A 27,538-nucleotide genomic window follows, 5' to 3' on the forward strand; every position below is an offset into this window, starting at 1 on the left:
CTTTGGGTCACTGTTAAAAAAAAAAAGATTGTAAAGATGTAAAGATTTCATTTAAACAATCTTTTCATTTTTAAAAGATCATATTTAAACTTTTACGATTATGCTTTGAAATAAATTTAGTACGAACAAAACTTTGGCTCTGGAAAGGCGTTAGCAGACTAACATTACGTGATGCACAGAGGCTCATCTGCTCTGTCACCCTATATCCTGAAGCTAACATTATTGTAAAGTAACGTATTTCTCTGAAGATGTGCTGGTGATCGGAAGGAGCTTATAAGCAGGCTATCAATGGGGCTCAGCCTGAGGCATCACAGATTCTAAAAGTCTTCATTGTTGCTCTCTCACTACAGATAGGCCTATGTGGGGATTTTCTCACAGATACTACTTGAGGAATTATTAAACATTTCACACAATGTGTGAGATAACTTGTGAGAGCCGCAAATTTCAAAGTTCTTTACATGTACCCTGATAAATAAAAAAATATATAGTCAAGTTTTCCCCAGAGACCATCGATATAGCATAATTGTTTTTTATGAATTCATTGAATAAGTTTGAAACTATTTCAAACTTTTAATGCTTATACACCATGAAATAAATTTAGCAAAGATTCACAGTCTCATTCTGATCACTGAACACAGCCCTCTGGCTGTCAAACGCTGGTGTGAGAGAGAGAGAAAGAGAGAAATACTCTGGGGTTCTTTTCAACTTTAAATGGTCAATATGGACATCTATGTGATAGGAGCTACTTCAACCCTGGTGAAAATGTAAGATGATTTTATTTTTATCTAAATCTAACATAATTGCTACAGTAAATTTGTAAAATATTTATTTTAAATGAACAGAATGCTTTTCAACTTCATTAATTTAGTAAGATTTTTTAATGAACGGCATGATTTTCAACTTCAGTAATTTAGTAAGATTTTAAATGAACAACAATTAGTAAACTATTTATTTTATATATGATATATTTTAATTTATACACTTCTAAAGGAACACAATGCTTTTCAATGGGCTCAGGAACGTGTCACAAAAACAGATACCAGGCCAGCCACACACTGGTGTGACAGAGAGAAAAGACTTCAGGGGAAACACTTGTGGGTTTTTTTCAACCATGGTGAAACAGTAAGATGATTTTATTTTTGTTTAATTTATATACTTTTAATTGAACAGCATGGTTTTTCAACTTGAGTCAGTGTCAAATATTTGTGAATGACTAAATGTAAATTTTATAATCATTTCATTTAAATGAACATAATGCTTTTTCAACTTCTGTGTGAGATAAACTTTCAAGGTCCTCAGCAATGCGGAGGGGGGGAAATTCCTGCTTTGACTCACACACACACACACACACACACACACACACACAGACGCGCGTGCTCCCTATGTTTTTGAGACAGAGTCAGATCATTCATACATTGGATTGTTTGCAATACTTTTGTGGCTCCATTTTATTTAAACTTTTTGTGTGAGGTTTTACATAAGCTGTATGTTTTTTCTTCAACTCTCTAATACATTTTTAACTGTTTGGAATATTTTTGTGACTCCATTTTATTTAAACTTTTTGTGTGAGGTTTTACATAAGCTGTATGTTTTTTTCTTCAACTCTCTAATACATTTTTAACTGTTTGGAATATTTTTGTGACTCCATTTTATTTAAACTTTTTGTGTGAGGTTTTATTTTATATTCTTTTAAAGAACAGATAAACTTTCACCATTTTATTTAAACTGAAATGCTTGGTTCAGTGAATAGTTGTACATTTTTTATTTTTGTGGCTCCATTTTATTTAAACTGAAATGCTTGGTTCAGTGAATAGTTGTACATTTATTTCAACTTTTTGTGTGAGATTTTATTTTATATTCTTTTTTACAGAACAGATAAACTTTCACCATTTTATTTAAATGAACATAATGCTTGGTCCAGTGAATAGTTGTACATTTTTTTCTTAACACTTTCACAGCTCCCCTTGATAAAGCTCAGGGATGCGGTGACCAAAACACCAACTTCAAGCAATCAAACTAACTGTCACACTTTTTCTTGAACAAACTAACTGTCACATCACTTTGTAACTGTAACATCAAAGCTTATGTTAACAAGGCCAATACCTCCCTTTTCTTGATCAAACAATCAAACTAACTGTCACACATCCATCATTTTGACAGAAGCTGTAACCGCAAGGGGCGGAACTAGGTCAAAGGTAACCATCCATCATTTTGACAGAAAGTGTAACCGGAAGGGGCGGAAACTAGGTCAAAGGTAACAGGAAGGGGCGGAACTAGGTCAAAGGTAACAGGAAGGGGAGGAACCGGAAGGGGCGGGACAGGAAGGGGAGGAACCGGAAGGGGCGGGGGAAGATCAAAGGAAAGCCACGCCCACCTGTCAATCATAGGGTCATAAATCATTTTGACACATGGTGTATGCTATTAACTACTGGCATTAGCCCACTATGAATTAACATGTGATTTATGAAGCTTCTTTTTTGTTTAAAAGTATTTCCACACTGAGAACAGGTGAAAGGCATTATCCCACTATGAATTAGCATGTGATTATTGAGGCTTCTTTTCTGTTTAAAAGTATTTCCACATTGAAAACAGGTGAAAGGCTTTTTGACTTCTGTTAATTCAACAGCAGTTACATCATGAGCTTCCTGAGGATGATGTTTCTCCTCCACTTCATTCAGATCTTGTATTTCCTCTTTCACTCTTTCCTCTTTCTTCAGACCTAAAATGAAAACATTAAAATGATGAAAATCAATAGGAACATTTGGAAAAGAAAAGGAAATTTGGGTCAATTTATATAACAACAATGTACTAAAAAATGGAAAGGTTCTTCCTTTGCATTTTTTGAAAAGTTTTGTACCAAAGTTGTCAAAATCCCCATTCACAAAGAGCAGGTTAGATGATTAAAAAAATGTGTATTATTCAGGCTAGGCTACTGGCAATGTCACTTTGTAAATAAACACTACGCACCAATAGCTGAACATGTAAAACATGCGCATGACATCACAGTTTTCACAAATCGGAATCATTTTCACAAAATTGTTGTCTGTACGCAAAACTTTTCAAAAACACAAATGAAAAACATTTCGATTTTTAGAACATCGTTGTCGTTAGAGATGCACCGATTAAAATTTTCTTGGCCGATTCCGATTTCCGATTTTTCGTGAGTTTGGCCTGCCGATACCCATTTTAGCCATTTCCGATTTCATTTTTTCTAACCACTTTACAGCAAACACAAATGTTTATTTTCTATCTTTTCTTTAATAGAACATTTTTTGAACAAATAAAATAAAATAGAACTATATAAATTATTACTCCTGGTGTGGGAAATTCACACATATCTAGTGCAGTGTTATGGTATGGAAGAACCATTTTCATTTCCATATATTAAACTAAAAAAAAAGTGATATATTTACTTATTTAGGAAACTAAACTACTGTATGAAAACAGGTAATGGCAATAAAATAATATATAAATGGCAAATAAAAATAAAATAAATATAGCCTTGCAGTATAAAGATGTTTCTCACACACACACACACACACGCACACACACACACACACAGACCTATTGCAATCAATTCTACATCAATGGCAAGTTTTATTTCGCAAACAGTTGTTCTCTCGCCTGCGCATGTCCAGCCAGGCTAAACAATCACTTTAATTGAGCGCGAGCAGAGCAGCAAAAATAGACTCTGAAGAAACCCCATTTCACTGCTGCTCACGCAACGCTCCTGCTCGACGCTCACGCGCTGCTCCTGCCCTTGGTGCGAATGCACTCATTGATTAACAAACACGCCGGTCATGTCCGTTCACTTGAAAATCGCCGATTCCGGTCACCAGCCGATCAATCGGTGCATCTCTAGTCGTCCTCTAAATGTACCATTAGATGTATTGTGTAATAACTAATAACAGTGCTTTGATTATTATGCGGAGCTGTGAAGTGATTATTATGTTTCTAGCATGCTATATGTTTGGAAACAGTTCTTTTAACCCTAATTGAGTGTGTAGCTTTTCATTTCATAAACCACCATGTAGGAAGAGGTGTGAATCTTCACTTGTCTCATGATTCAATTTGTTTACGATTATCACGTCAACGATTTGATCGTTGATCAATTAGATTCAATATCACGATGCATTATGATTAGGCTTCCTGCGATAGTCTGTGTTATCATTAGGGTTGGGCAAAAAATAATAATAGATTTTTCAATTAATCGTTATTTAAAATGTGGTCAATTCAAAATCAATTCTCAACGGCCACGAAATAATTTTTTCCATATTCAAGGCTCGAATTTCGGCGCTGGTATTGCGCACAATTTTATTAATTCCGGCAGGTCTCCCATTTATAATGTGGGAAATTCACGCAAACAATTATTCCCTTGTAGATTGTATGAGTAAATTTAATCTACACAGATTATAAAATCAAATCAGTAATTTTAAAACTTTCTCTGCGACGCAATTTCACAAACAGCGTGTGTGTTCAGCGATGCTGCGTTTTCTGTCTCTGCACAAGGCAAGCGTTAAGCGCTGCAGGCGTCGATAAACAGTCGTGTTCGCAAGTTGGGACGTCATGACGAACTATTCACTTGCTCAATGGGGCCAGCATTGCATCGTTTATCATTTTCACGTCTTAAAGGGTTAGTTCAACCAAAAATGAAAATTAAGTCATTAATTACTCACCCCCATGCTGTACCAACCCCGTAAGACCTTCGTTCATCTTCGGAACACAAATGAAGATATTTTTGATTAAATCTGAGAGGTGGATCACTGCTACATAGGCTGCCAGAGGGAATGAAACTTGACGGCCCAGAAAGTCATTAAAGAACATGTTTAAATATTCCATGTGCCTACAGTGGCTCAACTATAAGTTTATCAAGCGACGAGAATACTTTTTTTCCGAAAAAAACCCCATAAATAACGACTTTATTCGACTATTCCTTTTCTTCCTTGTGGGCCTGAGACGAGAGTTCAAGAGATTTCCACGACGCATGCGCGAGAACTGAACAAGAAGTATTAGAAGAAGAACGTCCTCTTCTCAGTTCTCGCGAATGCGTCGTGGAAATCTCTTGAACTCTCGTCTCAGGCCCACAAGGAAGAAAAGGAATAGTCGAATAAAGTCGTTATTTATGTTTGTTTTTTTCGGAAAAAAAGTATTCTCGTCGCTTGATAAACTTATAGTTGAGCCACTGTAGGCACATGGAACACATGGACACATACCCCTTTTCCACCAAGGCAGAGCTGGTGCTGGTTCGGAGCCAGAGCCTAGTTTCAATTCGGTTCTTTGGTTTTCCACACGCAAAGCACCAGCTCCGAACCAGGAAAAGTGGTTCTTAAGTAGCACCAAATCATTGCTGGTCTAGAACAGAGCCAAGTAAGAACCACTTGCGTCAGGGGCTGGGGGCGGGGTTACCGTGACCAACAAGACGAATAGAAACTTGTGACCGCCATTTTTAAATAGCAGCTAGTCGAGCTAATAGCAGCTCGATTATAAATATCCGTCTATGTAAGTTACGGCGAGCTGCACAAACGCGTTGGACTCTGATGTATTTTGTAAACCCATGAGCATCCATAGTATTGCAACGTCCGTTATTGTTGATGGCTTGTTCGAGATGCATCGGAGCGGCGCGGACCGATCGGAGCTGCGGGAGTGTTTGGAGAACATACGACTCCTTGTGCTTTTAGATCGCTATCGCAGTGTTTTGATGTCATGCGGAGATCGATCTGCGAGAAGCCGATGCATCTCGAACAAGCCTGGCGTACTGTTTGGCGCTACCGCACTAGCGTTGCTGGGCAACATGAGACGTATACAGTGACGTAAGATCTGGCTCTGTTGTGGCTCTCTAGCCGGTGGAAAGGCAAATCGGTTCTTATTAAGCTCGTCAGTCGAACCCACTCTGAACCAGCTTTGGCTCTGGCTCTGAACCAGCACCCGGTTCTTGTTGGTGGAAAAGGGGTAACTGTCTCTTATGATGAGTGCCAACACCATTAAAACATTTTTTTCTTTGTTCATCTGGAAGTTATTACTCAGTAACAAAAGCTGAACAAAATCTGATGTTATTAATATAAGGGTCAAGACCCCAACTAAAGTAAACAATCATCGCCATAATGGTGACCTGAAATTCCGGTTTTCTCCAGTGATTCTGCTTTAGGTGTCTTCAATAATGCTCAATCATCACTCAATTAGTCACTTAAATATCTCATTAACTTTAACACTCTTGAGTGTGGACTCATATACACTCCCAGGTGTGTTAATTTAACACTGAGTTTTTGCTGTGTACAAAGAGCCGTAGTTAACTGACAAGCTGAGCAATATCGCATTAAATATCGTTGGCGATATGGCCTCGATTTGAACGCGATTTGGCTCAGCTTGTCAGTGAACTACGGCTCTTTGTAGTAAATGCCGCTCCATCTGAAAGTAGGTGAAGACGATTTACTACTAATCAAGGAACCGGCTTTACTGATTAGATGCGCATAACAATATCGTGCGATTAATCGTGCAGCCCTAAATTAACCACTTGTAAACTTATGTTCACTGTTCTTTTTTTATAAATAATCAATAAACTGGTAATTAATCACTCAAACTCCTTTATCAAAACCTCTCTACATAACTAACAGGCTCGAGTGTCCTTCATGTCTGTAGTTTTTTAACACTTTTCAATCGTGTTTGTAGTTCAAACAGAATCCTCGTCCAACGCGCGATGGGTTGTGGGCAATATTAGCCGTTAGAGTGCGCAGCATCGATCTGCACTTCGGATTCTGACCGGAAATAGTAAACCATCCGGGTATCTTTGGAACACTCATTTCAACATACTACGATTTGGGACGTACTCATTTTATTTTCAAAAACTATTTAGGCTGGATAGTATGCAAATTGGGACGCACCGTGTATGAAGAATCGCACACCCATACATAAATACTTGGGCTGTAACGATATGTGCTGCGTTCCAGTCCACTTTTAGACACGCACTTGCAAACTTCCCTAAGCACTTCCCCTCGGGGGAATCCCTGCCGCCATCTTGAAGTGCATTCCACTTCGTGAAGTGGACGAGGGAAGTTTATATGGACAGACCCTCGTTCCCTCGATTTTGACCGATGTTCATATGTACACTTCAGGCAGTTCCATATACCACAATGCAACATGATTGTGACGTCACCGCAGATCTAGTCTAATAGTAATCACCACCACTAAAAACAACTCAATGATATATTAATTAGAATTCTTTATATAAAACAAGTCAAACACACCTATATACATTTGGATGCTGCATTAAACAAATTCTTAAAGGGAAAAAAATTGTAAATAATAAATCAACTCCATAGCTGATTCCAAGTGATCAAGGGCTTAGGACGTTCCAGTTCAGCCCATTGCAGTTTCCCGCTAGTAGTGGGCACTTGTGCAACGTAAGCAATGACGCACATCCGAGTGAACGAGACTGAGGGAAGTTACTGTGCGTTCACACCGCCGCCGGCGAGAGCGTCAAAGTGGCCGGAAGTCATTCATTTTCAATGAGAGCCGGCGGCGAGCTCCGGCGAGAGCGGCGCGGCACGTCTTGGACGGTGAGAGCGGCGAGGAGAGTTGAAGTCAGGTCAACTTTATGGTAATAAGCAATGACGCGGTTCGGCGGCGACCGGCGGCAACAAATCGGAATATAGAAGTGCTCCGTTTGAGAGGAGTCCAAAGAACGCAGTCCTGTAAACTTTGGTTCCGACCACATTAGTTCCCAAGCAAAATAGAGGTTGATCATTTGAATTTGATAAGAAGGCGCGCAACACTATTTATAGGCAATATTTTCGCGCTAGAACGCTTGTTTATCAGCGGGAATGTAAATTATAATAGCACTTAACCATGAACACAAAAGCCACACCACACAAATGGCTTTTAATTTGTTTATTTCATTAGCAAACATGTCACTACAATTGTTAAGTTTTTTTCATCAATCAATTTTCTGCAAAAATAACGATCGACATGATTGATGCTTTGTGGCCCCTTTAAATACAGTTGTAAAAATGACCACGCGTTCAATCTACGTCAGAGCATCAGAGCGTCCACGAATCTTTCCACGGCGTCGCTGGCACGGCGGCGAGAGCGAATTTTGCCGCTCTCACCGGCGGCGGTGTGAACGTACAGTTAGCCGTGGAAAGATTCGTGGACGCTCTGATGCTCTGACGTAGATCAAATGCTTGGTCTTTTTTAAAACTTCATTTAAAGGGGCCGCAAAGCAAACAAGCATGTCGATCGTTATTTTTGCAGAAAATTGATCAATGGAAAGAACTTAACAATTATAGTGATAGGTTTGCTAACGAAATAAACCAATTAAAAGCCATGTGTGTGGTGTGGCTTTTGTTTTCAAGGTTAAGTTATATTGTAATTTACATTCGTGCACAAAAAAAGTTCACCGTACAAGACGCGCCGCACTCGCCGGAGCTCGCCGCCGGCTCTCATTGAAAATTAATGACTTCCGGTCACTATGACGCTCTCGCCGGTGGCGGTGTGAACGCAAAGGGACGGTGCTGATCCACTTGTCCGACACGACTGTTGCGTGCTGTCGCGACGCCTCCCCCAGATTTGTACGTTGATGGGCATCCTCTGTTTACCGCTATGGGCGTGGTTTTGACGAGCGGGAAATGTTGCGTATCAGAACAGAGGACCTGTGAGAGACATCCCCCCGTCTCCATATGCTCTACTTCTATTGGATAGACGCGTCGCGTTCAATGGAATTCATTTGCATAAAGATGGGCATCGGCCAGCTTTTTGACATGCGACAATTTTTAAAATGAAGCGCCGCCTTTATGAAGGTATTTTTGGTGCAAAACTACTGAACGCCTGTGACAGTGAAATTTGTAGTTGTAGAGAATAGCCACACATGTGTATCAGTAAATTTGTAGTCACAGAGAGAAATGCATTAAGAGTTGCAAACGTGTAGACTTTTTTTTCTCTCCCACAAACACAACACAACAGTTACACCTTCTCAAATTCTTCATTGCAGGAGCACAAATCCTATTCTACAAATCACAAATTAATGAACTCGTGCGCACACATTTTTGCTACAGTTGCTGCAGTGAATATGGTGCAAAACACATTCACACACACGCATCAAAACATGTGAAGTCACGGAGAAATTTTGCTCATCCGCAAATCAGTATGTGAATTCATCCAATGAGAGTTGCAAACTTGTAGAATATTTTCTCACAAATATCTTGTATATTTTTCTAGCACAAACACAAGTACACAACTACAGCTGCTTGAATCTGCTGCGACGAATCTCAAACACTGTTTTTCGCTTTCAAGTGACAAGTTTCGCACGCTCTCCCTTTTGCACCATATATCTCGTTAAATGTGGAGCAAAACTGACTTGTGCATCTGTAGAGGCAGTGGGCGGAGCCAACATGAATATTCATGAGTTTCCCGGGCATGCGCGTGGAACTGCTCGCTCATTTTAGTTCACTCCGAGGTTCACTCCTCGTTTCTCAGCAGGTTTAAAGGGTTATTTCTAAAAAGGTAAATATAGTTTCAGCGCAAACTTAAACTTGTGCATCATTTCATAAAGTTCATCATGTTTTTATTAGTTTACACGTTTTTTTGCATTCGTTAATGACTGAATGATTGCAGGTATTCACTTCGTGTAGGCCTATATAAAGCACAGCAAACTTCAACTCGTTCATTTCGTTGTGATTTTCCTTTGTACATTGCAATGCTTTAAAACTGTCTTTTGTTGTCATTTGTTGAATGTCACTGCAATAAAAAAATATTAATTTTTTTTTACAAACAAAATATAAATTTACAAAAAAATATCACAGGTTCCACTTTTACTGTAAAACCAGAAATTCCAGAACAACTGGATGATTACAGCAACACTTATTTCCAACAGAAGAGCAGATATATTCCTAAATACATTAACCATTACCATTTAATTTATTTATTGCTAAGCTCTTCTGATACCTTACCTTATGACGCTTTAAAACTGTGTCATCTCTGGCAATAATCTCTGGGAAATAACTCCACAATCATATCAGTGTCCTAATAAACATTCTGCACCCTACACTGATGTTTCTCTTTGTCATGTTATTTCTTTGACCTTATGTGTTGGACTGTGTGCTTGGATGATACACAATGATGATCATTGATACAAATGCATGATCTTTTTTGTTGCACAACAAACACATTCAACATGTTTTAAACCTCATAAAGTTCTATAAACATATGTTCTTGATTGGGCTTCAATTAGAGGCACTTCTGACTTGAACTCTTGAAAAATGAAACCTTTAAACTTTTAATGGATCGATGTTAAAACATGACATTCTCATCATTTTCATCACTTAAGATTTGCAAGACAAAAGTTTGGAATCACTCACTATGATTTAAAAAAGTATATACTTTTATAGCAGGCAAGGCCAAGGATGCCTTAAATTGGTCACAAATGACAGCAAAGACAATTATAATGTTACCAAAAAAAAAAAAAAATTTAAATAAATGTTGTTCTTTTGTACTTGCTATTCATAAACAATCCTGGAAATATATGCTCCATAATGATTTCCACACTTCATTAAGCAAACATTTTCAACTGTGATCATAATCTGAAATGTTTCTTGAGCAGCAAATCAGATTTCTGAAGGCTTGTGAGACACTGAAATCTAGAGTAATTAGCTCTGCCATCACGATACTTTTTTTTTTAAACATTAAAATAGAAAACTTTCACATATTTACAATATTTCACAATATTGTTTTTCAGATAAATGTAGTCTTGGTACCCTACCTAGAACCTTACTAATACCAAACTTTTGAACAGTAGTGTATATATTATTATATCAAAGCCAGTACAAGCACACATTGCAACTAAAACATTAAAAAAATAGTGTTACATTATTTTGCCAGTATGTATATTTGTAAATATAATTCTTTTAGAAAATCAAATTGGTTGCTTATTATATTCCGTAAAAGAATGTTAAGTGTTTTTTTCCTCATTTACAGTAACCTAGTTGTACCAGATGTAATTTATCCACTTTTGTCCATACAATTTTGTTTAATCCAAATTGTACTTAAGTTTAAAAGCAACACATTCATGCTTCTGTGTGGTCTTAAATTATTTGGCTTATTTAAATTAACAAGAATTTAAGAACAATCACACCAGGATATATTTGTAAAAAAAAATGTTAGCCCACAGATACATTTATTAGGGATTATTTTAATTATTTCAATCAACAAATGATAACAATTAGTAAAATACACAGTTTTAAAGCTTCGCAAGGTGCAATTTATACGACGAGTTGAAGTTTGCTGTACTTTATATAGGCCTACACGAAGTGAATGCCTGCAATCATTCAGTCATTGACGAATGCACAAAATGTGCAAATTAATAAAAACATTATGAACTTTACGAAACGATACACAATTGTAGTTTAAGTTCGCGCTGAAACTATATTTAACTTTTTAGAAATAACCCTTTAAACCTGCTGAGAAACGAGGAGTGAACCTCTGAGTGAACTAAAATGAGCGAGCAGTTCCACGCGCATGCCCGGGAAACTCATGAATATTCATGTTGGCTCCGCCCACTGCCTCTACAGATGCACAATTCAGTTTTGCTCCACATTTAACGAGATACAGGTCCTTCTCAAAAAATTAGCATATTGTGATAAAGTTAATTATTTTCCATAATGTAATGATAAAAATTAAACTTTCATATATTTTAGATTCATTGCACACCAACTGAAATATTTCAGGTCTTTTATTGTTTTAATACTGATGATTTTGGCATACAGCTCATGAAAACCCAAAATTCCTGTCTCAAAAAATTAGCATATCATGAAAAGGGTCTCTAAACAAGCTATTAACCTAATCATCTGAATCAACTAATTAATTATAAACACCTGCAAAAGATTCCTGAGGCTTTTAAAAACTCCCAGCCTGTTTCATTACTCAAAACCGCAATCATGGGTAAGACTGCCGACCTGACTGCTGTCCAGAAGGCCATCATTGACACCCTCAAGCAAGAGGGTAAGACAGAAAGAAATTTCTGAACAAATAGGCTGTTCCCAGAGTGCTGTATCAAGGCACCTCAGTGGGAAGTCTGTGGGAAGGAAAAAGTGTGGCAAAAAACGCTGCACAACGAGAAGAGGTGACCGGACCCTGAGGAAGATTGTGGAGAAGGACCGATTCCAGACCTTGGGGGAACTGCGGAAGCAGTGGACTGAGTCTGGAGTAGAAACATCCAGAGCCACCGTGCACAGGCGTGTGCAGGAAATGGGCTACAGGTGCCGTATTCCCCAGGTCAAGCCACTTTTGAACCAGAAACAGCGGCAGAAGCGCCTGACCTGGGCTACAGAGAAGCAGCACTGGACTGTTGCTCAGTTTTGCATGTCATTCGGAAATCAAGGTGCCAGAGTCTGGAGGAAGACTTGGGAGAAGGAAATGCCAAAATGCATGAAGTCCAGTGTCAAGTACCCACAGTCAGTGATGGTCTGGGGTGCCATGTCAGCTGCTGGTGTTGGTCCACTGTGTTTTATCAAGGGCAGGGCCAATGCAGCTAGCTATCAGGAGATTTTGGAGCACTTCATGCTTCCATCTGCTGAAAAGCTTTATGGAGATGCAGATTTCATTTTTCAGCGCGACCTGGCACCTGCGCACAGTGCCAAAACCACTGGTAAATGGTTTACTGACCATGGTATTACTGTGCTCAATTGGCCTGCCAACTCTCCTGACCTGAACCCCATAGAGAATCTGTGGGATATTGTGAAGAGAAAGTTGAGAGACGCAAGACCCAACACTCTGGATGAGCTTAAGGCCGCTATCGAAGCATCCTGGGCCTCCATAACACCTCAGCAGTGCCACAGGCTGATTGCCTCCATGCCACGCCGCATTGAAGCAGTCATTTCTGCAAAAGGATTCCCGACCAAGTATTGACTATTGTGTGCATAACTGAACATAATTATTTGAAGGATGACTTTTTTTGTATTAAAAACACTTCTTTTTTGTATTAAAAACACTTCTTTTATTGGTCGGATGAAATATGCTAATTTTTTGAGACAGGAATTTTGGGTTTTCATGAGCTGTATGCCAAAATCATCAGTATTAAAACAATAAAACACCTGAAATATTTCAGTTGGTGTGCAATGAATCTAAAATATATGGAAGTTTAATTTTTATCATTACATTATGGAAAATAATGAACTTTATCACAATATGCTAATTTTTTGAGAAGGACCTGTATATGGTGCAAAAGGGAGAGCGTGCGAAACTTGTCACTTGAAAGCGAAAAACAGTGTTTGAGATTCGTCGCAGCAGATTCAAGCAGCTGTAGTTGTGTACTTGTGTTTGTGCTAGAAAAATATACAAGATATTTGTGAGAAAATATTCTACAAGTGTGCAACTCTCATTGGATGAATTCACATACTGATTTGCGGATGATCAAAATTTCTCCGTGATTTCACATGTTTTGATGCGTGTGTGTGAATGTGTTTTGCACCATATTCACTGCAGCAACTGTAGCAAAAATGTGTGCGCATGAGTTCATTAATTTGTGATTTGTAGAATAGGATTTGTGCATCTGCAATGAAGAATTTGAGAAGGTGTAACTGTTGCGGTGTGTTTGTGGAAGAGAAAAAAAAGTCTACACGTTTGCAACTCTTAATGCATTTCTCTCTGTGACTACAAATTTACTGATACACATGTGTGGCTATTCTCTACAACTACAAATTTCACTGTCACAGGCGTTCAGTAGTTTTGCACCAAAAATACCTTCATACACCTTCCCGGAATGCTTTGCGGGGGCGACAAAGTCGCGTGCCGTCACCCATAGGAATAACGGTAGAGATCCACTTTTGCGACACGTCTGAAGCGCGGTGTCGCACGCCTCTCCACATTTGTAAGTTGATGGGCGTTCCTCAAGTTTACCGCTATGGGCGTGGTTTTGACCCTGCGGCCAGTCTAGAACAAAGGCCTCTCGAGAGACTACTTCTATTGGATAGACGCGTCGAGTTTGACGGATTCATTTGCATAAAGATGGGCATCGGCCAGCTTAGTGACGCGCAGCATTTTTCCAAATGAAGCGCCGCCTTCCCGGGATTCTTTGCGGGCGCGTTAAAGTCGCGTGACGTCACCCATAGGAATAAAGCGGAGTGCGGCGCGACTGAAGTGTCGCACGGACAAGTGGATCAGTACCGTAACGGTGCTGATCCACTTGTCCGTGCGACACTTCAGTCGCGCCGCACTCCACTTTATTCCTATGGGTGACGTCACGCGACTTTAACGCGCCCGCAAAGCATCCCGGGAAGGCGGCGCTTCATTTGGAAAAATGCTGCGCGTCAAAAAGCTGGCCGATGCCCATCTTTATGCAAATGAATCCGTCAAACGCGACGCGTCTATCCAATAGAAGTAGTCTCTCGAGGGGCCTTTGTTCTAGACTGGCCGCTGGGTCAAACCACGCCCATAGCGGTAAACTTGAGGAACGCCCATCAACTTACAAATGTGGAGAGGCGTGCGACCATAGACAGTAAAAGCGTGCGACACCACGCTTCAGTCGTGTCGCAAAAGTGGATCAGTACCGTAAAGCGGAGCGTGGCGCGACAAAGGTGTCGCACGGACAAGTGGATCACTACCGTAAGCGTGATTTTTTTTCCCAAACCACTTCAGCGGAAATACCGCCCTGCAGCCGATTTCATTGGTTTAGGTTACAGTGACGGGTAGGTTTAGGGATCAGTGTTTGGTGTAGGCAATCAGTACAGTGATTGACATGACCAATGAATACTTTTAAATCGGCTGCAGGGCGGGATTTCCACTGAAGTGGTTTGGGAAAAAAAATCACGCCTACCGTAACGGTGCTGATCCACTTGTCTGACACGACTGTCGCGTGGTGTCGCGACGCCTTACAAATTTAGATTTTCTCCTTCAGTGATTCTTCAGGTGTCTTCAATAATGCTCAATCATCACTAAATTAATCACTTAATTATCTCATTAACTTCAACACTCTTGAGTGTGGACTCATATACACTCGCGGGAGTGTTAATTTAACACTGGATTTTTTGTTGTGTACAAAGAGCCGTAGTTAACTGACAAGCTGAGCTATATCGCATTAATTATCGCTGGCGATATGTCCGCGATATTGATGCGATATGGCTCAGCTTGTCAGTTAACTACGGCTCTTTGTAGTAAATGCCGCTCCATCTGAAAGCAGGTGAAGGCGATATACTACTAATCAAGGAACCGGCTTTACTGGCGAGATGCGCACAACAATATCGTGCGATATATCGCCCAGCCCTAGAAGAATAGACACCAACCTCCTTTTTCCTCCTCCTCCTCCTCCTCGTGTTTTATTCTCCAGTGTTCTGGTTCACTCATGTCCTCGTCACTCTCCTCTTTAACAAACACCATCTTCACAGCAGCAGATCTCAGCTCAGTTGATACTCCTCCAGATATTCCTGCTTGCTTCAAAACTTAATCACGTCTACGAGGATGGGAATATTACAGGCATTTATTGTCATGAAAAAAATGTATACACTAAAAGTAACAACATAGAACATGCTGCAAACTAGTCTTCTTCCTCTGAGGTTTAATGGTGGTTTGTAAACACATGTCTGTGTCTTATCGCCACCCACTGGACTGGAGTGTGAAGCGTCGAGAGGAGGGAAATAAAATGGGAAAAAAAATACTTTAGTTAAAACTTAATTTAAAAACGATTTTTGTTATAAGAAATGAAAAGGACTCAAAATGATAGACACACATGGGATTTGAGTAACATCAAACGTTCCCTAATGGTTAAATGTTTTCTTTTTAACTACATTTTGCAGAATGGCCGACGTTACAGCATTTAAATATTGAAATTAAGATAAATGAAAATGCATTATAATGACCAGAGAGTTAAAGTTGTATAGTTGTGGATACATCGGGATACAGGGATATAGTACATAGGGTCTAGATACCTGGGACTTGAACAGGGGGTTATTGAATGACAGGTGATGTGAATTCCACATCTACAAAAGAAAATATTTTGGAGATATTTTTTTTAAAAACTACTTTTTGCAGAAAGACTATGATGAGAAAATTTTCCAGGATATATATATATATATTTTTAATATAGATTCCCTCCAGTTTTGCAAAAAGCTTTATGAGACACAAATTCAGAGTCATATCTTAATCATTTCATAACTTACAGCAACAGGGAGATTCAAGAGGTAACTCTGACCTCCAAACTCAAAAGGATAACATGACGAATCAGACCTTAGCTTGTTTAAACAATGTCTATAAACCTCCTAAAAAGGATATTTATGAAAATGGTAAGTAAATAATAATAATAAAAACAACAGAATAAGACTTGATGATATGAAATCATATGAGCCATAATTGATTTAACAATGTCAGTTTTCCCCGCAATGACACAGTCAAGATTTTTTTTTAAATTAACAGAAACGAAAGAACGAATCGAGATGAAAAGTGAGTTCTGCTGCGCTGTGTGAACAATGCTTTTCGTTATGATAGCGCAGATATGTTGCTGAGCTGAAATTACAGATTCTCAGTGTTAACGGAGGCCAGCTGGTACGAGCTGTATGAGTAAACATGATATAACTCCCCTGATCTCAAGATGATGGTGTCTTTAGAGTCCTTGTTAGCGCGCACGCTTCCCATGTTGGTTTGAGTCCTTGCTCAGAGTGGGGCGAGTAGGACCGGAAGGGTTACATCTGCAGTATAAAAGTCTTTTGTGTTTCTTTTATTTATTTTTTATTTCCACATTGGGTGAATCTCTTTCCACAATCTGAAAACTTGAACCGTATCTCTCCCTTATGCACTCGCAGTGTTTTTCACGCTCATGTATTTTCCGGTGCCATTTTACCCCTTAAAAATATCCTTCCACAAACAGGAAAGACGTGAGGCGTATCATATGAACTTCCTGGTGTTTCTTCAGTACTGATGCCAAAGCCAATTTCATTACTATGATCCGAGTTAAAGGTGCAGTGAGTAATTCCTGAGCAACACTGTTGATATTTGAAATCAGCCCAAAAAAAACGCACTCGTCCCTCCATTGCTCCGGCCCCAAATTACATGAACATGCAATGCAAGTGAGTGGACGTCTCCTTATCGTAATTGAAACAAGGGATAAATAAAGCTCTTGCTCACTCTCTCTCTCACCTCCCCCATCATGAGTGGACACACCCCCTACTGCTGATTGGCTAAAAGTGTGTTGTGCTCCTCCACTTTCAGCAGCGTTCCTCAAAAATTACTTACTGCCCCTTTAAGTTGCCGTATTGCTGAGTGAGATTGGGGAAGATGAGCTTTGAGACTCGTGTTCCATTTAAATCTCTTCTCACACAGATGATGTGTAAGGGATCTCTTCAGTGTGAATTCCCATGTGACTATTAAAGCCCTGTTTACAGGAGAAAATCTTGTCACACTGGGATCAGCTGAAAGGCTTTATTTCAGCATGCATTAACATGTGTCTCTTAAAGTTTCCTTTACGTGTGAAAGTCTTTCCACACTGAGGGCAAGTGAAAGGCTTTACTGAAGTGTGAGTTACCAAATGATCATTAAGATTTCCTTTATATTTAAAACTCCTGCCACACTGGGAGCAGACAAAAGGCTTTATTCCAGTGTGAGTTCTCATGTGATTATTCAGGCTTTCTTTACGTGTGAAACTGTCTCCACACAGGGAGCAGGTGAACGGCTTTATTCCAGCATGAATTATCATGTGACTCGTAAGGCTTCTTTTATATGTAAAACTCTTGCCACACTGAGAGCAGGTGAATGGCTTTTGTCCAGTATGAATTATCATGTGACTCTTAAGGCTTCCTTGACGCGTGAAAGTGTTTCCACACTGAGAACAGGTGAAAGGCGTTTCCTCACTATGAATTATCATGTGATTCATGAGGCTTCTTTTATGTTTGAAAGTGCTTCCACACTGAGAGCAGGTGAAAGGCTTTTTTCCAGCATGAATTAACATGTGCTTCTTAAGGTTATCATTACATGCAAAAGTATTTCCACACTGAGAACAGGTGAAAGGCCTTTTGAATTCTGTTATTTGTATGCTTTGTGAGCAGCTGTTTTCCGTTTTGGAGCAACTCAATGGCTTTTCTCCAGTGGTGACATCATGAGCTTTCTGATGCTGATGTTTCTCTTCCACTTCATTTAGTTCTTGTCTTTCCTCTTTCACTTTCACCAGGCCTAAAATGAAAACATTAAAATTATGAAAATCAATCGTGACAATTGGAAAATAAAAAGAAATTAGGGTGTTTACACAACAATGATGTACTAAAAACAGAAAAGTATTGACATTTTTCTTTGTCACGTACAGACGACAATATTGTCACAATGAATCCCCCGTCCACACGGATCAATGAAAACAACTAAAAAAAGATCTATTATTTATTCCCATTATTTCCATTTTGATTTGAAAATGGTGTTGTGTAAATTCCCCCTTAAAATGAATGTGTTCATGCATTTACACTAAATTAAAGCATGATTCAATTAGTCTATAGCAGGGTAAATGTATAGAAAAAAGAAAAAAAGCCACTATTGCCTTTCTATGACATTTCAAGAGAGATAAAAAATATACAGGGATGTCAAATGTACCATCACTTCCTCGCAACAGTATTTACCAGGGTAATCATACACAAAGTACAGTAATATAAATGTAAACACACAAATATATATTGGGTGAATTCAGGTTGATTGGACACTTTTTCCAATTCATCTCACTGGCAAAAAGTGTCCCAATCCCCTGAATTCAACTGTACCTTCAAAAGTTTGGAAACATTACTATTTTTAATTTTTAATGTTTTTGAAAGAAGTATTGTGTGTATGATTATTTCTGTCATCTGGTATACTGTTCTATGCTTGCCTTATGATATAATTATTAGATAATGGTATTCACCCTTTTCCTACTCAGTTGTTCAGTTGAGGGTGTGACATCTTCAAACTTTAACAATCACTGATAACAAGATCATGAGGATTCTAAGAAATTCTGATGTGAAGATGATGCTGAGCTAGAAGTCTTCAAAGGACCCCTAAGTTTGTACCAAGATGCAGCCTTGTTTTTACATTAAGCAAAGATCAACCGGAGCCTCAACAAATTGCATCAAGACAGTTTTATTCAAATGGGCGAGTCATGCAAGCACCAAACTTAGTCTCATTATTTGATACATCGAGTAGGCTATCCCATTGAGTATCCCTCCCTTTTAAAGAGGGGTGTGTTAGAACTAAAAACTGATGGTTTGCTCAAGGCTGTTGAACTGCTGAATTTCAAACAATACTATAAAATCATGCTTTCCTGCTTCAGCTCTCTTTCCACTGCTAAACTGTATGCATGTATGTAGGGGTGGGGGGAAAAAACGAGTCTTAGATGCATCAGGGTGCGGACGTGGACGATTCTGAATCGAATCACAAATGTCTAAAATCGATTTTCTAAATGTTGATTGATAATGTAATTATGACGGAATGCAAAAGGCGACAGGACAGTCTGTGGCGTGCAGCTGTGCACATAACAGACGCATGATGGTTGAGCGAGAAATCCAACTGGCACCCTCTACATTAAAATCTAGCGTAACTTTGGCTTCTATGAAGTTGAAGGGAAAAGGGACCTGGACAAGAGCCACACTTTATGCAAGTATTTCCATCACCATGTTGTCCAATTGATAAGAGCTGCAACTTCTGTTACGAGAAACATCCAATATCAAACGAAACTAAAGGTGAAACGATACCGTGGTATTCGTTTGAACTGAGCCGAATGTTTAGCGCAGGTCAAGCTCAGAACAGGTTTACTCATGGGCCGATCTCAATCCCGTAACACTGTTTTTACACAGTGCTGGGAGATCCAGTGAGAAAGCGTTTGAATTCATTGCAGAATTAATAAAATCGCAAGATAGATTTAATTGGAAGCATTCAAATTTGGTGCATAATTCTGTTATAAACCACACATGTCGAATCAAACAGTGCTGACGTGGAAACCAGGACAATCTTAAAGGACAATTCCGGCCAAAAATGAACCTATAGTGCTAAATAACACATGGGTACCGAGGGTACCGTTCTCTGGGATGCTTTTTCATGATAATCGAATGTACCCAGTTTTAACGTTAGTTTTAGTTCAACCACAGATTAGCTTATTACGCTAGTAAATAGTAATAGGTTTTCAATTAATCCACTTTATCCGTTAGATCTTGGGGCTTTTATTTAGGTAGAAAACTGCAGGAAGACCTCTGTTGAACGGGTTAACTTTTTCCCACACAATTGTTTGAGATTAACGTTACGCTAATGTAAAGACAAAGTGAAGTTCCGAGTTCAACACAATTTTTCAATTTCAGGAAGCAACAAGCGAAAATAAAAAAAAATTAAATCTTATCGCTGCCTAAATTTTATTCCCTCTTGGCTCTCAACGAAGGCGGTCGCATTTTCTCTCCCTCTCCCTCCCCTCGCCTCTCCTGCTTTGCTTCTCTCGTCACGTCTACTGTCTTGTACTTTGAGAGACCCTCGCTACACTGCTCTCCAAAACCAAGAAATTATGGATTTGATCAACTGGTCTCTCAACGCAATTGACACCATCTTCTCGACGAGAAGCTTGGGTTCGGGGGAACCTGACTGCCCTGCCGGGACGTTCGCAGCTGGCTACACGATGGACGCGTGGGAGAGGTGGCGGGTCGTGTGTCTGGCGGCTCTTTCCGTGGAGGACGTTGAAGATATCTACCTATTCGGCACCATGATAACAGGTCTTCTGCTGATTGGATTAGGCATTGCCCTGGTTTACCGAGGAACTAAGGAGACGGTGACAGCTGTCAAAAGCCCCGCAAGGCTGCCCGTGATGATTGAAGCGGTGGGCAGAGCTGTCTGCACTCAGACTGGGTCTATGAACCACAATATGGATAACATCATGGAGAAGCTCACAGCTTTGCAAAGGCAAATGGATCGTTTCAGAGACCAAAACGGACCAGGAGAATAGCCTGCATAAATTGAATGTGGCTACTCGCCCGAAGACCAAACAATCCCAATCTTATCTGTTTCGGCACCCCCCTACCAGCACTGGCCTTGGCCAAGGCCGCTGTTGGAACAACAACTCTCCCGGAAGAGCACTGCAGTGAGCCGCTCTTGCATTCCTTCCCCGACTCCTCAGACACCTGCTGATTGTTGACTCTGCCTGGGACATGATCAAGGTTGTCTCCATGGCAACTTGCTGTGTATCGCTATGACAATCCTGCGGACTGAGGCTCCTAGATTATGGTGCTGGCTTAGCGACTCTCTCCAGGCCTACACACACATGAACTTACACATACACAGATATGCACCTAACCCACACCCCATCCCACGCCTTCGCCGCTTCGTACCCCCAGTCTGACAGGCGGGTCTGTGACCAGCGCCATAATGGCTGCAGGACCGGATGCTGCTTGCCTGGGCTGGACTACCTCCATCCCCCACTCCCCACCATGTTGCAATGTCTTGTTTGTAGAGTGTACTGTTTATGTGCTAATGTTGCTGAGGTGTTTTTTCCTGTTCCCAGACTGTTCTCCTTACAGGAGCATAGTCTGGGGGTCGCCTTTTTTTTCTCCTCACCTCTCCTCATGTCATACTGTTTTTTTTTTGTTTTTCTCAAGTTGGCGCTGAATATAGCAGCCTCGGTAACACCTTATTACCAAAGCAAATTCCTTGTATGTGCACAACACTACTTGGCAATAAAAATTCTTGATTCTTCTTGATTCTTGCCGGTGTTCTGACGATTTGTGCTGCCTTCTCAAAAAATGCTACCCAAGCGCGAATCGATCATAGAGAATGTTGATTTATTCTCTATTGTTTACTAATTGACAATATTGTTTATTGTCACAATATTATGACATCGTTATTTAATTTAAATCAGGGTAAGTGTATGGGGAGCATATTTTGATATTTTAAATGAACTAGCAATTATCACATTTGATATAACAAGTAAAAATGACATTGTTATATGAAATACAATTATAATACAATTCGAAGTTATGAGTACAGTATACTGTACTGTTTTTATTTTTAAAACGGTGTGAAAAGTAAAATTGATCATCAAATATTCATCTTTGACCTGTCAAAGTTTCCTACAAGTCTCCACAGCAAGGATGCATAGATTTATGGGCGTGGTAAGCAGAAGAAAAATGAGTCTGCAAATGCGCATAACCAGTAAGTAGCACATCTCGATGGGTAGCATGAATCGTCAGAACACCTGTTCAAGGTGCATTTTAAGACATTTAAAACGTGACATTTATGTAATGATAATTTAGCCCTGATTTTTATATTAAGGAATTCAAGACTTTTCAAGTTTCCGCAGGCACCCTGTGTCTAAAGCTTGTTATCTTATTGTACAACAGTCCTTAAAGGTGCTATATGTAGCTTTTCTTCTAAAACAAATCCTTTTTTTATTGTCTGTGTGTGAAAGGGTTGTAATCACACATTACAATGATCCACTTGTCGGGTTTTGCTATTACCTCTGAAGGCCAGTATTCCTATTTCTATGTGAAGGCTCCGGGTCGGATTTACCGCGAAATACCATCGGATGTGACGTGCATGCGCTCCCGACACTGATCTATATAAAATGACTGGATAGCTCATGACGTCATAAACAGTGAAGCCACCGCGCCGCCATATTGGTATTACCTAGTGAGCTCACACGTTCTATTGAATCAATAGGAAATTGAATGATTTGACTGAGAAAACATTGCCTAAGGAGACACCATTTTAAAAGCTAAAGTATCCCTGTACATTCTTACCACTCAAACACCCTAAGCATTTAAATGGATATTTGTTTAAAGTCGAAAATTTTTCCTGCTTATTAAAAAATGCATTACATTAAGACGTAGCTAAATCTACTGTACAACAGTAGGCAAATATAGTTAAACCGAACTTTTATTTTGACGGGTTGCCGTGAAGACCTTTGAGTTTCTGTGTGTGTTATGATATGACGATAGTTTTTTCTCAAATGAAGCGGTAAAATGCTAATGAAGTGACTCTCAGATCGGCTCTGGAGAGGAAGTTCATCATGTCCTCATATCGTGAGGCAGCAGAGACTGAAACCTGCGTGAGCGTCACGTGTGCTTCTGTGTATGTGGTAAATTAAACCGCGCGTCTGCGCCATTCATTCCCACAGAGACAAGCAGAACATGCAGGGTTAATAGCCAAGTTTTTTGCGGTTTAATATTCACAGACACTAGTATAATACATCGTGGTATAGGCTACATTGGCTAAAGTGCTCCTAGTAAAAAAGTTAGCCTGGAGCCTCGATTGCACTTAGATAAACACACTGAAGCGATTGAAAGCAGCTATTAGTGGGTACCGATAATATAAATTAACCGATACTGCAGAAATGCTGGTATTGTCCCATTTTCAAAATTTCGGTACCGACTTGATAACTTACCGAAGTAGCATTAACGGTTCTTTTGACAACACTAGTAGAAGAATTAAGTTACTCTTGCCTCGGAGAAAACAACACAGGATATCGACAATTGTACATATAAATTACTACTTATAAGGCTTGAATTACAACCTGTGGGCAGTTTTTCTACATCCTTTTGTGAACGTCGTTTTACACTTGTATGCTGCACAGCGGGTCATCTTAAAAGTACCGTCGAAGCTACCAAAATCTGTATAACGGCCGTTAGAGCCCTCTGCTGGTAGGGAATCGTAAGATGGCTGCTCGAACACTTCCGGTGGCTTCACTGCCTGATGGCAGTTTAGAACGTCATGAGCTATCCAGTCACTCTATCCACCTGTTTCCGGGGGGCGCTACTGTAAAAAATAAAGTGGGTGCAACTTCCGGTCAGGCGGCGGAAGTAGCATACCAATGGTATTTTGTGTGCTATTTAGCGAAGAGGCTAGGTGTTTTCTTTTTTTTCGGATCTTTTTTTACTATTTAAACTAAGTCGCAAACCTTTGTGAGAGATGTCGTTACGGAGCTCATGGACAACGTGCTAATTTAGTGGCCAATTTTATTATAGCCTACAATTATCCCATTATATAAACATCTCCATGTTTTCGGTGCTGATGCAGACAGCCTAAGGGTGGCGCTGCCAATAAAACACCTAAAAGCTGTCACAAAGAACCGGCAAAAGTAATGATTATGAATTTGTAAAATATAGCAATGATACATTTTAATTAGGCTATTTATTAATAAACAAGTGTTTTCTGTGTCGATGCTGATGGCTGTTCAATGCATCACATTGTTATGCGCATCTTGTCAGTAAAGCCGGTTCCTTGATTAGTAGTAAATCACCTTCACCTGCTTTCAGATGGAGCGGCATTTACTCTACAGCACAAACTCCAGTGTTAAATTAACACTCAAGAGTGTTAAAGTTAATGAGATAATTAAGTGATTAATTTAGTGAGGATTGAGCATTATTGAAGACACCTGATGTTAACAAGCAGAATCACTGAAGGAGAAAAACTCAAATTGTAAGCCACCGTTATGGCGATCAATGTTTGCTTTAGTTCGGCTCTTGACCCTTATATTATTAACTTTAGATTTTGATTGGCTGTTGTATCTGAGTTATAACTGCCAGATGAATAAAGAAAAAAAGTGATGTGTTGGTTATATTATGACAATCATCGTTTGAACTTTGTTTTAGATTTATATTGTTTGTTACAGTATAACTGTGATTCTGCATAAAAATAAAATGATGAAAATGCTCATTAGGCGTTCTCTCAGAGCAGCTCTGGAAATGTTCATGTATTCATCATAGGTCTATCTGTGCGATTATGCTGCATTTCGTGAGGGTTAAAATGCTGTTTTGTAGTTCTCTTTTTTTAATCCTAGTGCGCCGTCACCATACGCTCATTGCATGTCGGTGTGTGCGCCTTGCGCAGTTTGTAGGAGCGAATTTAAGCTGTTTTTGTACTGTAAAGCTGTACTGCTGACACAATGTTTTCTGACTGACTGTAGCCTATTCAAATCCTGGTGCGCCGTCACCAGAGTGACCAGACCAATAGTGTGTATGTGGCTGTCTGTGCGCGTTTGCGCATTTTGAAGGAATGACTAGGCTGCTTGTCGGTTCGCTGACAACGCGCCGCCTCCCTCTCTTACTGTGTCCCGCACAAAACATTTGTTTGTTGTATAAGTCATAAGATAGATGTGTCCATTCATTTGATTATTAGATTTGATTGTGCATTAGCCTCACATATGACTGACTTTGCTGTATGCAGGCAGCGATGTGATGATGCCTGATATGAACTTGGGTTGCTACATTAACTGAATGAATATATGAACATATATGCCACATTGATAGGTCACAGCCTACCCATGACAAGATTTCACCGCACGTTACTGGTCTACACTGTAAAAATGAATACGAATGAATACGTTAAATCTAATCAATAAAATTGAGGCAACAGATTACAAGCAATATTATTAATTAAATTTAACAAATTAGAATTGAGTAATAATTAACCAAATTAACTCCTTAAAAGTTAACCATTTAAAATGAGTAAAATTTACACATTTTCTTAAACAAAAATATCGGAATAACAGACTGACGTCAAAGATGATTTAAGAACACTTTTTTTTGAAGATTGAACATTGAAGACACCTGATGTTAACAAGCCGAATCACTGAAGGAGAAAACCGTAATTGGTATTTTACCATTATGGAGATTAGTGTTTGCTTAAGTTGGCCTCTTGACTCTGAAGTACAACAACCAAATAAAATCTAAAGTCAATGATTTCAGTCATAACAGTCAGATGAACAAATAGAAAAGGTGATCTGATGGTGTTGGTTGTGTTTTAACATAATCATTATTTCACAATCATTTGACCTGAGCTCATATAAAGTCCTATTTCTCAGTTAAGTTTACTTTATATTTAAAAGTAAATAATTATAGGAGCCCTGTCCTTGTACAGCTTCATATTTTTAGCGTTTTTAATGAGACCAAATCAATAAGAAGACATTTTTAAGGGTACTTTATGTTGGCACACACAGACATCAAGAATTAGCGTATAAATCTCAACAATGGTGACAAACAGATCAACTCTGAACACAAGCTCATTATTTATTCATGCAGCAATGCATGATGGGAGCCATGAATGAGTTTTGATTGGTGGCATGCAGAATGCACTGCAACATGCTTTATAATTGTCACCATTGTTGAGATTCACAGGCTGATTCTTGATGTCTGTGTGTCTAAAAAAAAAAAGAAAAAAAATTGTATTTGAGATGTGTTTAAAAAATTCTTAGGATTACATTGTTAAGGTTACAAATATTATGCTGTACAAGGACAGTGCTGTTATAATTAATAAAGTAAACCTAAATTGGGCTCTATATGAGTTCCATGACTCAGGTCAAATGATTGTGAAATAATGGTTATGTTAAAACACAACCAACACTATCAGATCACCTTTTCTATTTGTTCATCTGGCTGTTATAACTGAAGTACAACAACCAAACAAAATTTAAAGTCAATGATTTAAGAGTCAAGAGCCCAACTAAAGCAAACATTAATCTCCATAATGGTAACATACCAATTATGGTTTTCTCCTTCAGTGATTCGGCTTGTTAACATCAGGTGTCTTCAATGTTGGCAATAAAAAAAAGTGTTCTTAATTCATCTTTGACGTCAGTCTGTTATTCCGATATTTTTGTTTAAAAAAATGTGTAAATTTTACTCATTTTAAATGGTTAACTTTTAAGGAATTAATTTGGTTAATTATTACTCAATTCTAATTTGTTAAATTTAATTAATAATATTGCTTGTAATCTGTTGCCTCAATTTTATTGATTAGATTTAGCATATTCATTCGTATTCATTTTTACAGTGTATGCGACGGCACTGCAGATAACTACATGGAGTCTGATAACACCAAAAAACGACCTGCCTCCAGCACAACACAGACTCCAACACAAACTCCACATAAATATAAAAAACAAAAAAAGCTGAAGCTCGCCAGGCCAAACGTGAATCGGATCAATTTCGGACGAAAACACGGATCAACATCGGCAGAGCGTTTGACTTATGGAGAGACCTCCGCTTTGTTTTAGGTATAGGTATATATTTAGGTATAAAAACAGAACCCGAGTTGGCTTTCATCCCTATTGTGATGCTTTCTCCGGTGTGTTGAAAGTCTCAGTATGGCCGGTACCATGAGTGCTCGCTCTTGTCTTGAGTTCGAGCACGCGCACGAGCGCTATATTGTAAAAATGTGTTGCAATCTGAAACATCACCGCTAGAGGCCGCTAAAAACTACACATAGCACCTTTAAAGATAGGCTAAATAAAGAATAGACACTAACCTCCTTGTTCCTCGTGTTTTATTCTCCAGGGTGGTTCACTCATGTCCTCTTCACTCTCCTCTTTAACAAACACCATCTTCACAGCAGCAGATCTCAGTTCAGTTGATACTCCTCCTCCAGATATTCCTGCTTGCTTCAAAATTTAGTCTCGTCTATGAGGATAGGATATTACAGGCATTTATTGACCTGAAAGTTCTTTTTTTTATCTTTCTATACACTGAAAGTACATTTCTAGCAGTTTATACTAAGACAGCAACACAACAAATCAGCAGGCATCATGCTGAAAAGAAAACTAATCTTCTTCCTCTGAGGTTTAATGGTGGTTTGTAACACATGT

The 27,538-nt window shown here is 39.2% G+C and overlaps 2 protein-coding genes across 4 annotated transcripts in view; one reads left to right on the forward strand and one right to left on the reverse strand.

Moving 5' to 3' along the window:
* Window positions 1–27,538, forward strand: part of LOC143710998 (MIF4G domain-containing protein B) — a 1,123,636-nt gene that overhangs the window by 1,089,078 nt on the left and 7,020 nt on the right. The window lies entirely within an intron of this gene.
* On the reverse strand, window positions 1,822–27,522 carry LOC143710990 (uncharacterized). The gene is made up of 4 exons (XM_077202283.1): window positions 27,202–27,522; window positions 15,267–18,141; window positions 4,677–4,775; window positions 1,822–2,719 (listed from the first exon to the last, which is right to left on the reverse strand). Exons 1-2 carry the CDS (start codon window positions 27,275–27,277, stop codon window positions 17,381–17,383), a joined length of 837 nt encoding a protein of 278 aa, XP_077058398.1. The 5' UTR covers window positions 27,278–27,522; the 3' UTR covers window positions 1,822–2,719; window positions 4,677–4,775; window positions 15,267–17,380.

Source organism: Siphateles boraxobius, unplaced genomic scaffold (assembly GCF_051911475.1).
Source record: "Siphateles boraxobius isolate OS27281-9 unplaced genomic scaffold, OSU_SipBor_1 49, whole genome shotgun sequence".
NCBI classification, from domain to species: domain Eukaryota; kingdom Metazoa; phylum Chordata; class Actinopteri; order Cypriniformes; family Leuciscidae; genus Siphateles; species Siphateles boraxobius.

What these genes read in the sequence shown, in the direction of transcription:
- LOC143710990 (XM_077202283.1), bottom strand. Translation starts at nt 27,277, where the DNA reads ATGGTGTTTGTTAAAGAGGAGAGTGAAGAGGACATGAGTGAACCACCC. An exon ending in AAAACACGAGGAACAAGGAG is followed by an intron (nt 18,142 to 27,201) that starts GTTAGTGTCTAT and finishes TTTTCATTTTAG; the next exon opens with GCCTGGTGAAAGTGAAAGAG.